Source organism: Hordeum vulgare, chromosome 5H, assembly GCF_904849725.1.
Source record: "Hordeum vulgare subsp. vulgare chromosome 5H, MorexV3_pseudomolecules_assembly, whole genome shotgun sequence".
Classification (NCBI taxonomy): Eukaryota; Viridiplantae; Streptophyta; class Magnoliopsida; order Poales; family Poaceae; genus Hordeum; species Hordeum vulgare.
This window is the reverse complement of record NC_058522.1, coordinates 517,489,738-517,503,065: the sequence shown is the minus strand read 5'-3', so window position 1 is coordinate 517,503,065 and position 13,328 is coordinate 517,489,738. Positions and strand designations below refer to the sequence as shown.

The window sequence follows — 13,328 nt, the reverse complement described above, 5'->3', positions numbered from 1 at the left end:
TGTATATTTGGAGCGAGCAAACATATGAAGGACATATGTTACACATTTTGGTTAAAAATGGCACCCCGTTTGACTTCAATTCAATAGATTTCGCTTTTGACACAATATTTTGTCACATACTTCACATACTTCATATACTTTATTGTTTTCAAAATATATCCCGAAAGCATTCTTAAATTTGGTTTTGTAATAGTTTTAGTTTTCTAGCATCTATTTATGCATGTGTTTTACCAAGGTTTCCGCAGCCACGCGGCGGGCATCATCTAGTTTTATAAGTTCTAACATCAAACTGAATATCCAACGCGAATTCTATGGTCGCTAGTGATGTTATTTCTTTTTTTAACACCAAGAAGAGACATGCTTCCATGTGGATCCACTTAGAGAACTTCTAAAAAAAAAAGTGTACCCACTTAGATTAATTCAAATGCAAAAAAGAAAATACGTTGTCATTAGGTTCATATCGCTATCTTCTTGCGTACGGAAACAAAATTTGATTATGTTTCTCTCGCATGTGGTCTGCGGTGGCATGATTCATTTCGTGCCAAGTCGTTTTCGAAGGATGTGGTTTTAATTATTTGGGTCGCGATGCTGACAACCGTGTCCGCTAGCATCGGGATCCTGTGTTGTCTTGTCTTACACGATGAACAAGCGAATGAAGTACCATCGTCACATTTTTTGCGGGGAAAGTACCATGATCACTTAACTAACCATATAAGTAGCCATAGACAAGCTCAAATTTTGTTATAATATGCCGAGGTAAAGCATCATCATCTACAACAACTAACTTATCAAGACAACTTCTCAAGAATAACATGACTCCAATGCTCACTACCATCGACGACGCCGACGACGCCGACGACGCACAAAAAGAATTCGGCTTTGACTTTTATCCTATGAGGTTTGGGTGGATTAACAAACACTCATACGCTGACGTTGACATTGTGCATGATTTGACAGCGCTCCTGCCGTTTCCTCGAAAAAATAGAATAAAAAGAAATAAAAAGAAAAATACAATAAAAAGAATTTGACAGCGCAATAACAATTGGCCCAATCAATGGCTCCCATTTATGCTCCTCAAATAATTGAGGACAAGCCGTGCAGCGACAATTTCCAAATCATCTCCACTCCTCTCTGCTCCACATCCAAAAACTCTGACAGAAAAAGAAAAGACTGCGCCGCAAAGAATCAAAGTTCCGATTTTTCTCCCCGGCCTCCCCCGCGCCCGGCGGCGCGCATCCCCGCCGCAACCGGCCGAGCTCCTCACCGGCGGCAGCGGCAGAGGCAGAGGCGGCGGCTCTTCGTCCTCGCTCATTGCCACGCATGGTTGACGAGGCGTCGCTGGTCCCCTGTGGCAGGTGCTCGCCGTCCCGGCCCCCCGAATCTTTCTCCTGAACAGATTTGAACATCTGGGCCTTTCTGCTTGCTTTTGACTGCTTCTGTTCTGTGCCTTTTGGAACCCTCTGGTCTTCGCCCCGGCTTTGCTCTCCTGTATGTATGCAGCTGGAGTCTTGTGCTCGGATTCAAATCTGAAGAACCAATCTGATCGAGCATCTGGAATTTTGTGGTTGCTTTTGACTGTTTCTGGGCCTTTTGGAACCATATGCTCTCGTTTAGATCCTCACAAACAAGTTCTCGTCTAGATTCCTGAAGAAAAGGAGATATGTTGTCGTTGGTTGTCATGTTTTCTGTGCAGCAATCACTATGTGTTTTTGTTGGAGTTTGTATGTAGTAAGAGGGAAAGACAAATACAGTTGGACTGAGCTGGTTTTGACTCTCTTGATGCCTGCAGTTTGTGACATACTTCTGCTGCTGATTGACTGGCCTGAAGTCTGAACCTCATGGAGACCGTTTCGACGAATGAGGACACGGGCAAGGGGGCGATGTGGGAGCTGGAGAAGAGCCTTGATCAGCCCATGGACGCAGAGGCCGGGAGACTGAGGAACATGTACAGAGAAAAGGTGATTGCTGCTATCATCATCCAAGTATTTGTCAGTTTTCTATATATCTGAAGCTTAGCCAATAGGATACAGAACTAATGTGATGTGTTAAGAACATGGCTTTACCATTGAGCATCACAGTTTTGTGTTTTGTAGCACATTCTTTTCAGCATTGCATTCTCCTGATAGTTATCCATGTGCATGGATTTTTAGACGTTGCCTAAGATGCAGAGCTATTTGGTGTCCTTACTCTGAATTTCTGAAAAATGAATAGATGAAGTATGCTAGTAAGTAAATGATTTTGTTTTTGCCCTGTTTTCCCCTCTTGTATGTGCAGACCTACCCAACAGTTTTGATGCTACAACTAGCTTTCCAAAGCCTTGGTGTGGTGTTTGGAGATTTAGGCACATCGCCCCTTTATGTTTTCTACAATATCTTTCCTAACGAGATTGAAGACACGGAGCAAATTATTGGGGCACTCTCGCTTATTATCTACTCCCTTACTCTCATCCCACTTGTTAAATATGTTTTTATCGTCTTGAGGGCAAGCGATAACGGCCAAGGTAAGAATTTGTGCTCAGTTAAACTGCTTGTAGTGGTCTGTCTTATTTGTTCGAGATAATGCAGTAATACACATAGCATGTTTTATGAACATCTGAAGATCACCTGAAAATGAAAGGCTAATGTGTATGGCCATACAGAGGAAATTCTGGTCAAGAGCTTCCTAAAGTCCATGTGACAGTACAGTTATGTAGGCCTTTTATTGGTTCGGCTCTAAACGTTCTAGTGTCCAGTATGAAGAGATTTTTGTAACACCTGAAAAAAAACTGATTATCCTCCCCATGTAAAAAAGCTGTTTTGTATTTAAGTAATCCTATCATCGGAAAAGGCTGATAATGGACTATAAAGCCGTCACTCTAAGATGGGCCCGTGCCCTTCTGCTAAGTTGCCACAAGTTTTTTCTGTGCAGCTGCCTCAAGTAGGTACACAGAGTTTAGTGTGCCACTGACAATAAACCACATCTTCTAATAGCTTTTTTGTCTTTTCAGGTGGAACTTTTGCTCTTTATTCATTGCTTTGCCGGCATGCAAAGATAAGCATTATTCCCAATCAACACAAAACCGATGAAGACCTAACAACATACAGCCGTCAGACATATGATGAGAAGTCTCTTGCTGCAAAGATCAAAAGGTGGTTAGAGGGGCACCAATTCAGAAAGAATGTCATTCTTATTCTTGTCCTTTTTGGTACTTGCATGGCTGTTGGAGATGGAATTCTCACTCCTGCCATATCAGGTGAGTACATGCATGTTTTATCATTACTTAATACTCCCTCCGATCCAAATTAATTGATGCAAATCAATTAATTTGGATCCGACGGAGTATCAGATTTCTCAAATATGATACTGTTCAGAGAATTGATATTAACAACTGCTTTACAATTTGCAGTTCTTTCTGCAACTGGCGGAATAAAGGTCGAAGAACCCAGAATGAGAAATGGTACATGTGCAATTTGAAACTAGTACTTTTTCTGCTTTTATGCATCTCAGAGGAGCATGCCAAAATTTGCAATTGATATTTATTTAACCACAAATGTTGATTCCAACCTTAAATAATTCACCATATTGTTTTGTCCGTGGAATGATAAGCTTATCATGCTGTGGTTTTAAGCATTGCCTTTTATCGTAGGAACTTTGTAGTGGTAGTGTGAACGGGAACATTTAATGTTGTTATACAAATAATACCGAGAGTTTAGACCTAGTGTTAACTGACTCATTTTATTATTTTCCCTTGACAGATGTGGTTGTAATAGTCTCTGTGATGATATTGATTGGACTGTTCAGTATGCAGCACTATGGCACAGACAAAGTCAGCTGGCTTTTTGCACCAATAGTATTTGTTTGGTTTATACTTATTGGAGTCCTGGGGGCTGTAAACATTTATACATATGATAGATCGGTTCTCAAGGCATTCAATCCTATTTATGTATATCGTTATTTTAAGCGGGGGAAGACCAGTTGGGCTTCGCTAGGTGGGATTATGCTCAGCATAACAGGTCTGAAATCCTTACCTGAATTTAGAGGTTGCCTCGTCCTTTGTAAACTGGCTAATAAACAGACATGACATTTTTGCTCATGCTGCAGGGACAGAAGCTCTATTCGCTGACCTGTCATATTTTCCTGTGCAAGCTATTCAGGTACCATTTGTTGGTTGTGATAGTCCTTCACTGTGCATATTTTAATCTTCATTTTAGTAGGAATGCATTCATTATTATATTCGTGCAGGTAGTAGATTTACATTTCAATAATATAACTTTCACATGAGTACATACATCAGTCCATTTGCTTGCTGGTGCTTGCTAACATCGTTTATCATTTCGAAACGCAGATTGCTTTCACGACGGTTGTGTTCCCATGTCTTCTTTTGCAATATACTGGTCAAGCTGCCTATATAGCCACGCACAAAGACAAAGTCTCCCACTCCTTCTATTTTTCTCTTCCAGGTAAAATTCAGACATAGGGAAAACCCCGATTATGTGATTATACTGTATTTATTAGAATACATAGTGACATGATTATTTGGTGCAGAGCGTATACTTTGGCCAGCATTTGTTGTTGCAACGGCTGCTGCAATAGTTTCTAGCCAGGCAACTATTTCCGCAACGTACTCAATCATCAAGCAAGCGCTTGCGGTGGGCTGCTTCCCCAGAGTGAAGATCATCCATACTTCCAAGAAGTATCTTGGCCAGATATACAGCCCCGATATTAATTGGATCCTCCTGATTCTCTGTATTGCCGTCACGGCTGGGTTCAAGAATCAGTCCCAGATTGCAAATGCTTATGGTAAAACGAAATGCTTGTATTTCTCTAAAATTAGCACGGTTGCTAACATGAGTGTTGCATGCTGCATGAACAGGTACAGCTGTGATAATGGTTATGCTTGTGACGACATTTCTCATGATCCCCATAATGCTGCTGGTATGGCGCAGCCATTGGGCCTTGGTCCTGCTCTTCACGGTGCTGTCGCTGGTCGTCGAGATCCCGTACTTGACCGCCGTCATGAAGAAGATTGACCAGGGCGGCTGGGTTCCTCTGGTGTTCGCGGCGGCCATCCTCCTCATCATGTACGTGTGGCATTACGGCACGCTCAAGCGCTACGAGTTCGAGATGCACAGCAAGGTGTCCATGGCGTGGATCCTGGGCCTCGGCCCGAGCCTCGGCCTGGTCCGGGTGCCCGGGATAGGCCTGGTGTACACGGAGCTGGCGAGTGGTGTCCCCCACATCTTCTCGCACTTCATCACCAACCTCCCGGCGATCCACTCCACCCTGGTGTTCGTCTGCGTCAAGTACCTGCCGGTGTACACCGTGCCGCTGGACGAGCGGTTCCTCGTGAAGCGGATCGGCCCCAAGAACTTCCACATGTTCCGCTGTGTGGCACGGTATGGCTACAAGGACATCCACAGGAAGGACGACGACTTCGAGAAGATGCTCTTCAGCAGCCTGCTGCTCTTCGTCCGGCTGGAGAGCATGATGGAGGAGTACTCGGACTCCGACGACTACAGCGCCCTGGACCAGCAGGAGCTGATCGACGAGGCAAGCAACGACGCCAGGTCCGCCGCCGACCTCAGCTACGCCTCCCGTGACTCCATTGTGCCGGTGCGCTCCCCGAACCTCCCGGGGTCCATGTCGTCGGCGCAGACTACAACGGCGACCCTGGGGTTTGAGACCGTGGGCGACGAGGTCGCGTTCCTGAACTCGTGCAGGGACGCCGGGGTCGTGCACATCCTCGGGAACACCGTCATCAGGGCTCGCAGGGACTCGGGGCCGCTGAAGAAGCTCGCCATCGACTACCTCTACGCCTTCCTGAGGAAGATCTGCAGGGAGAACAGCGCCATCTTCAATGTTCCCCATGAGAGCCTGCTGAATGTTGGGCAGGTGTTCTATGTGTAGCTAAACTGGATGTAAATCACTGTGTTTGTGTGTAGATTATTTTACAGGAGAACCCTACAGAAATGATGGCTAATTGATTTTACATATCTGGAACAGGTAAATTTTGGTAATAAAACCGTAAATTTCAGTGTAGTGCAAATTCAGATACGAATCTGAATCAAATTATGCAATTAAGATATGAATACATATCATATTAGAGTCAACTTGTTACCATCATGTCGCACCAAGGTTTAGGTTTAATTTTTTTATGAAACTTCTTTTGAAGTTTCAGGTTATTTTTAGGGTCAGCGAAATATTTGCATTTCGTTCTAAAACAGCTGGTGCATTTGAACTTGAATGATACGTAACCCATGCAAAAAAAAAAATGATTTTTTAAATAATTTACTCTCCCCTCTACCAATAGGACAAATCCAGCCTTCTCTTTTTGGCAGTGACGACATAAATATACAAAAGCGCGCGGGGGGGGGGGGGGGGGGGGGGGGGATGACGACTTCAATCTCGAGGAAGTGCTTCTCCCCTTCATCTCGAAGTTCGTCTCGTCTTCCTCGACGTCCAGTCTTTCATTTTTTTACAGCGGTGACTCAAATATGCAAAAGCGGTGGCCGCGACGACTTCAATCTCGAGAAGCAGGAACTGATTCTCCCCAATATCTCGGAGTCTGTCTCGTCTTCCTTGGCGTCCAGCCTTTCGTTTTTGGCAGCGATGACTCAAATCTGCAAAAGCGGTGTCGTCGGCGACTTCAATCTCCAACAGTAGGAAGTGCTTCTTCCCTTCATCTCGGAGTCAGTGTCATCTTCCTCGACGTCCTCGTCTGTGTCATGGACGGGTCGTCGGCTCCAAAGGGTGTAAGTACTATACCCCCCCCCCCCGCTCTATTAGTTCGTTAGGTAGGATGCAAGGTCGATTTCGCCAGTACTTGCCACAACATTAATTTCGCCATTAGGTTGGTATGGCCGAACCGATGAAGCTGGTTATTCGGACAACAACACTCATAGTTGTGATTTAATCCAGGGTCATGTTGGTCCACAAGAGAGCGGTTTATCGGAGTGATAAGCATGTCATCCGTTATGATCCAATGTTAACCCGAGATAGGAAGAGGATAGCGAATCTAAACTACATCTACAACAACAACGATCTAGAGATCGTGAATATGCTTTAAATGCGAAGAACTCATTTTGCCAAGTTTTTGGAGACGTTTAGGACAAGGGCAGCTAAAAGATAGCATTCACATATATGTGGAAGAGCAAGTTTGCTTGTTCCTTCATGTTCTTGGTCATAGTCAAAGATTCGGGGTTATTTACAATATGTTCAGGAGATCTAGTGAGACCATTTCCAACACATTTCAGTAAGTCTTGTACACTCTTGAGGAGTTCAGAAGAGAGATGATCAAGATACAAATTAGGCAAACTTCTACCATGATCCGTACGAGCCCTAGATGGTATCCATGTTTCAAGGTAAACACTACTTGTAGTTCATGACATGACATCTTTGTATTGTTTTAGTAGAGTCATAATAATATGTTTTCATGCCCATATTATGGTTGTATTTGCATAATAAAGGTCATAATAGTATGTTTTCATAATAATATTTACCTAGTAGCGAGGGTTAGAAAGCACCACATAAGCCACAATGTGTTTTCACTTGGTGACTTTGACCTAAAGGTCACATATGTTTTAGCTGGTTGTGAAGGATCAGCCCATGAAGCTAATATTCTTATTATGTCTCGACCTGATGGGATCAATATTCCGATGGTAGTTCTGCCTATGAGATGTTGGATTATATCTGGCCATGGGCAGCCCCGCCCGGTCAGCCGACCCGACCCGGCCTTGCCCACGGCCGAGCTCGGGCCTGATAATCAAGCCTGGTGGCCGGGCCGGGCCCGTGAAAATCTGCTTTTACGTCTACGTCGGTCCGGACCGGGCTTGGGCCCAAAAATTAGGCCCGATGGTCGGACCGGGCCGGGTCAGGCCTGGATTTTGCACCACGGGTTTTTTGGGCCCGACCCGGCCCGAGATATGGCCAGGTATACGCTGGATATGCTTGTCGGTGTGTGTTCTTTCACCTTCTAGGAAAATCAAATACCCTATAAACGAGATCCCTTCTAGGAACCATCCTAGGGCTGTTGCAATATTGTTCAATCTTAGACACTCTAGCCGGTTGAGAGTGCATTTGGAGCTATGAATAATAGCTTTAAGATCCTGAATCGGACGACATTCCACACTTTTCGCGTCCAAGTTATGTTCATTCTTGCATGTTGCATTCTTCTTGAAATAGGCTTTCGCCCTGCTTTATATATAAAGCAACAACCACAGAAGTACACGGCCGAATGATACAAAATGGTGAGGTAGCCCTCTTACAAAGCCGATCCTCAGATACCTGGCACACATAAACTATGCTACCGTCCGGAAGCACGCACCGAGCGAGCTAAACACCCCCACACTACTGTTGGGGAACGTCGCATGGGAAACAAAAAATTTCCTACGCACACGAAGACCTATCATGGTGATGTCCATCTACGAGAGGGGATGAGTGATCTACGTACCCTTGTAGACCGTACAGCAGAAGCGTTAGTGAACGCGGTTGATGTAGTGGAACGTCCTCACGTCCCTCGATCCGCCCCGCGAACAATCCCGCGATCAGTCCCACGATCTAGTACCGAACGGACGGCACCTCCGCGTTCAGCACACGTACAGCTCGATGATGATCTCGGCCTTCTTGATCCAGCAAGAGAGACGGAGAGGTAGAAGAGTTCTCCGGCAGCGTGACGGCGCTCCGGAGGTTGGTGATGATCTCGTCTCAGCAGGGCTCCGCCCGAGCTCCGCAGAAACGCGATCTAGAGGAAAAACCGTGGAGGTATGTGGTCGGGCTGCCGTGGAAAAGTCGTCTCAAATCAGCCCTAAAACCTCCGTATATATAGGTGGGAGAGGGGGAACCTTGCCTTGGGGCTCAAGGAGCCCCAAGGGGGTCGGCCGAGCCAAAGGGGGGAAGGACTCCCCCCCAAACCGAGTCCTACTTGGTTTGGTGGGTGGAGTCCTTCTTTCCTTTCCCACCTCCTCCTTTTTTTTCTTTTCTCTTTGATTTTTCTTCCAATGCGCATAGGGCCCTTTTGGGCTGTCCCACCAGACCACTAAGGGCTGGTGCGCCACCCTCAAGGCCTATGGGCTTCCCCGGGGTGGGTTGCCCCCCCGGTGAACTCCCGGAACCCATTCGTCATTCCCGGTACATTCCCGGTAACTCCGAAAACCTTCCGGTAATCAAATGAGGTCATCCTATATATCAATCTTCGTTTCCGGACCATTCCGGAAACCCTCGTGACGTCCGTGATCTCATCCGGGACTCCGAACAACATTTGGTAACCAACCATATAACTCAAATACGCATAAAACAACGTCGAACCTTAAGTGTGCAGACCCTGCGGGTTCGAGAACTATGTAGACATGACCCGAGAGACTCCTCGGTCAATATCCAATAGCGGGACCTGGATGCCCATATTGGATCCTACATATTCTACGAAGATCTTATCGTTTGAACCTCAGTGCCAAGGATTCATATAATCCCGTATGTCATTCCCTTTGTCCTTCGGTATGTTACTTGCCCGAGATTCGATCGTCAGTATCCGCATACCTATTTCAATCTCGTTTACCGGCAAGTCTCTTTACTCGTTCCGTAATACAAGATCCCGCAACTTACACTAAGTTACATTGCTTGCAAGGCTTGTGTGTGATGTTGTATTACCGAGTGGGCCCCGAGATACCTCTCCGTCAAACGGAGTGACAAATCCCAGTCTTGATCCATACTAACTCAACGAACACCTTCGGAGATACCTGTAGAGCATCTTTATAGTCACCCAGTTACGTTGCGACGTTTGATACACACAAAGTATTCCTCCGGTGTTAGTGAGTTATATGATCTCATGGTCATAGGAACAAATACTTGACACGCAGAAAACAGTAGCAACAAAATGACACGATCAACATGCTACGTCTATTAGTTTGGGTCTAGTCCATCACGTGATTCTCCCAATGACGTGATCCAGTTATCAAGCAACAACACCTTGTTCATAATCAGAAGACACTGACTATCTTGGATCAACTGGCTAGCCAACTAGAGGCTTGCTAGGGACAGTGTTTTGTCTATGTATCCACACATGTAAATGAGTCTTCATTCAATACAATTATAGCATGGATAATAAACGATTATCTTGATACAGTAATTATAATAATAACTATATTTATTATTGCCTCTAGGGCATAATTCCAACAACTACGACCTAGCAGACCTAGGCTCCACGACAACACCCTCAAGAGGGAGAACGACGCCGAGCGTCGCCGCCGCCGAGTCCAACGGACAAAGGTCGTCAACTCCTAGCCCGACATCAGTCCCCGAGTCTGGGTAGACGCCTCCACCGTAGGAGGCCTCCACACCTGCGTCCCCAGCCAATACCAAGCGGACTGGAGGGGACACGACTCTGATACTGTCGATGGCCGCCGGCGAGCTAGCCCCAAGCCCATGCTCACGCGAGTTCACCCGACACCATGCCCACAGTCACTGTCACCGATCCGTGCACCAACACACCAGTATCACGACCACCACCAACGAGCACCGTACCCGCGAGGGAAGCCCGAGCATCCGTGCGGGCGCATCCCGGGTCACTCCCAACCTCTTTTACCCGAAGCAAAAGCTCCGATCCACCCCGGGCCCGATCTGACCCGCCCAAGAACGAACCCTAGATCTGGCCCATCCCAGAAACGCGTGCAGCTGACACCCTCGGTACCTGCCCAACCCGCGCCCCGCCGGACCAGATTCGGGAGAAGGAGGCCGACACTGCCGCCCAACAACGCCCGAAGGAGCCTGGCTGCCGCACCACCACACCCGCCGGACGCGCTCCGCCGCCCAGCCTCACAGCTGCCCAGACCGAGCCCACCCCCAAAGTCGATCACCGCTGCCGCCCATAGAGCCTGCTGCCGGAGGGGAAGCAGACGCCACCGGCTCCTGCCATCGCGGCCCGCGCTGCCTGCCGGCTAGATCTGGCCGCCGCACGAGGCATGCACCCCCGTCGGCTGATGCCGCGCGGAAATCCCTCGCACCAGGCTCTCACAGCCCTGTCCTCCAAGCCTAGCCTAGCCTAGCCGACGCAGCAGCCGCAGACCCACGTCCGCCCATGCTGCCGGCACGGACGTTGGCATAGCCGTCGCTACGCCCTGCGTGAGTGCCGCGCCCCCGAGGTGGCCGTTGCATCCCACATCGTAGAGAGCCGCCGAGGAAGGAGAAAGGACCCGCCGCCGCCTACGCCGACCGGGCTCTGCCCGGCGGCGACGAGGGGGAGGGCAGCGAGGGGACGACTGGCGGCGGCGCGATTTAGGGTTCACCCTCCCGCTCGTGGGGGCGGGCCGGGCGAACATGTGAGGGGGGGGGGGCTGCATGTTGCATTCTTCATAACTGGATCCTAGAATAAGGTTGTGATGAGCTTTGTCAAAGGAGAAATATGTGACGAATGATGATGTTGATGGCTACGACCATGATGTAGGGTCACATGATAATGAAGCTTGAAAGAGCAAAATATTGACATGGGTCGAGGCAATATGGAGAGAGGTAATACAATGATATTGAAGAAAAAGAAGCAGGAGCAAAGGAAGAAGGTCAGGATGGACTTCCCCCTTGTTTGGTATTGATAAACTTTTCCTAGTGAGCCGTATGTAATCTTAGTTTGTATTGCATGTGTTTAAGAGCATCTATAGCGAGACCTTGCAAATCTGGGCCATCAAATGCCCGCAGACGCCTCCGGGCACGTCTGCAGACACTGACTGGACGCGTTTCATTTGTTGCCTTCCACATCCGCGCCCCTCATATTCAAATTCTTAAAATCATACAACCCATGCAACGCTACATAAAAATAGATCAACACACAATTCATTGGATTGGCCGAACAAAAGGAGCATAGTTCATCGGCAAATCCTAACTATGAACTAGCTAAACATAGGTAAAATATAAACGGAGACGAGGATAGTCACCGCTTCCTCGTCGGTCGTTTTCCCTTCCGGTCGCCGGCGCAACTGTGGGAGTCAGTGACTGATGTGGAATCGGCCGAGTCGTCGGACGAGGAGCCATGATTGCCATCATCGTCGTCGAAGAGGATGACGAGCCCTTTTAGCCACCGGACCTCACTGTCCTACTCCCGCTTGAGCTTGGCGAGCCGAGCCGCCTCCGCCACCTCGCGCTCGAACTGCTCAATGGCAATCCGTAGCGCCTTCACGTTCTCCCGCGGGAGCCATCGTGTGTTCTTCTCTACGGTCGTAAGCGGCCGCACGTCCTCGTCGGGCTCCGCCTCCATCCCGCAGCGGCGGCGCACGGATTGCTCCGCCTCCAACCTCTCCCTTTGTCGTTGCCGCTCGCGGCGGGCGGCGCACGCCTCTGATTTCGGTGTGCGTGTTTGGGCCGACGCGACGGGCACAAGCACCCACCACTGCCCATGTGGGGGGAAGGAATAGCCGTCATGGCCAGGGGACGGCGCAGGGGAGGCGCGGATTGCGCATGCCGCCTGCCGGAGCTACGCATGGACCGAGAGGGGCCAATGCCGATCCGGAGCTGCCTCCAGTCTCCACCTTGAACTGGGATTGCGCAGGCTGCCTGCCGGAGCTACGCACGGACCGGGAGGGGCCAGCGTCGGCGACCGAGTTGCGCCAGAGGGGAAGCGACGAGGCTGCTGATCCACAGTTGCCTCCAGTCTCCACCTTGGACTGCTCCAAGGCGATGCGGAGGGCAAGCTCATACTCCGGATCCAGGTCGTCGTTGGAGCGGTTGCCAGAGCTCGACATTTCGTCGGATTCGATCAAATTATGTGCGGGGAGAGGACAGAGCGAGAGAGGAGAGTGAGTGAGCTAGGGTTTCATAGCGATGAGCCGGATGCGGTTTTTTGTGGGACAACCGTGGAGTCATGGATGGGTCGCGCCTGTCAGGCGGGCGTTTCCGGGCTCCCCCATACCCGTCTCATTTTTGGGCTGAATATGAGGGGTGCCGGTCATTTGAGATCCGTTTAGGTCGTCCGTTTGGGTCATTTTTTAATGACCGAGCACTGATCGGATGGGATGTCCGGACGTTTGAGACGGACATAAGGGGTCCAGCTGTAGATGCTCTAATAGTTAGGATGGATTACCATTTATTTCTTAGTTAGGGCAAAAAACCATATTCATTTCATACTGCATATGTAGTGTAATATGTGTTTTTTTTTTGAGGGTAGAGAATTTGAATTCGGTGTCAGTTCGAACTGGGATAGTAGAGCGACGGTACAAGTCAAAATCAACTCCTCTCTCTCAAAAAAAGGTCAAAATCAACGAGCCTACCGCCTTCGGAACCGACCCGAGCCGCGTCTGAGTCCGGGGCCCACACGTCAGCCACCCCGCCCCCCTATATACCTAGCCCCCCTCCCTCTCCGCCCCGCCGAA

At 48.6% G+C, this 13,328-nt stretch overlaps 1 protein-coding gene across 1 annotated transcript; it reads left to right on the top strand.

Moving 5' to 3' along the window:
* Window positions 1-1,044: 1,044 nt before the first annotated feature.
* LOC123452023 (potassium transporter 18) lies at window positions 1,045-6,018 on the top strand. Its single transcript, XM_045128597.1, has 10 exons — window positions 1,045-1,355; window positions 1,790-1,958; window positions 2,275-2,500; window positions 2,987-3,232; window positions 3,386-3,436; window positions 3,735-3,992; window positions 4,081-4,133; window positions 4,325-4,439; window positions 4,525-4,779; window positions 4,853-6,018. Exons 2-10 carry the CDS (start codon window positions 1,839-1,841, stop codon window positions 5,884-5,886), a joined length of 2,358 nt encoding a protein of 785 aa, XP_044984532.1. The 5' UTR covers window positions 1,045-1,355; window positions 1,790-1,838; the 3' UTR covers window positions 5,887-6,018.
* The last annotated feature ends 7,310 nt before the right edge of the window (window positions 6,019-13,328 follow it).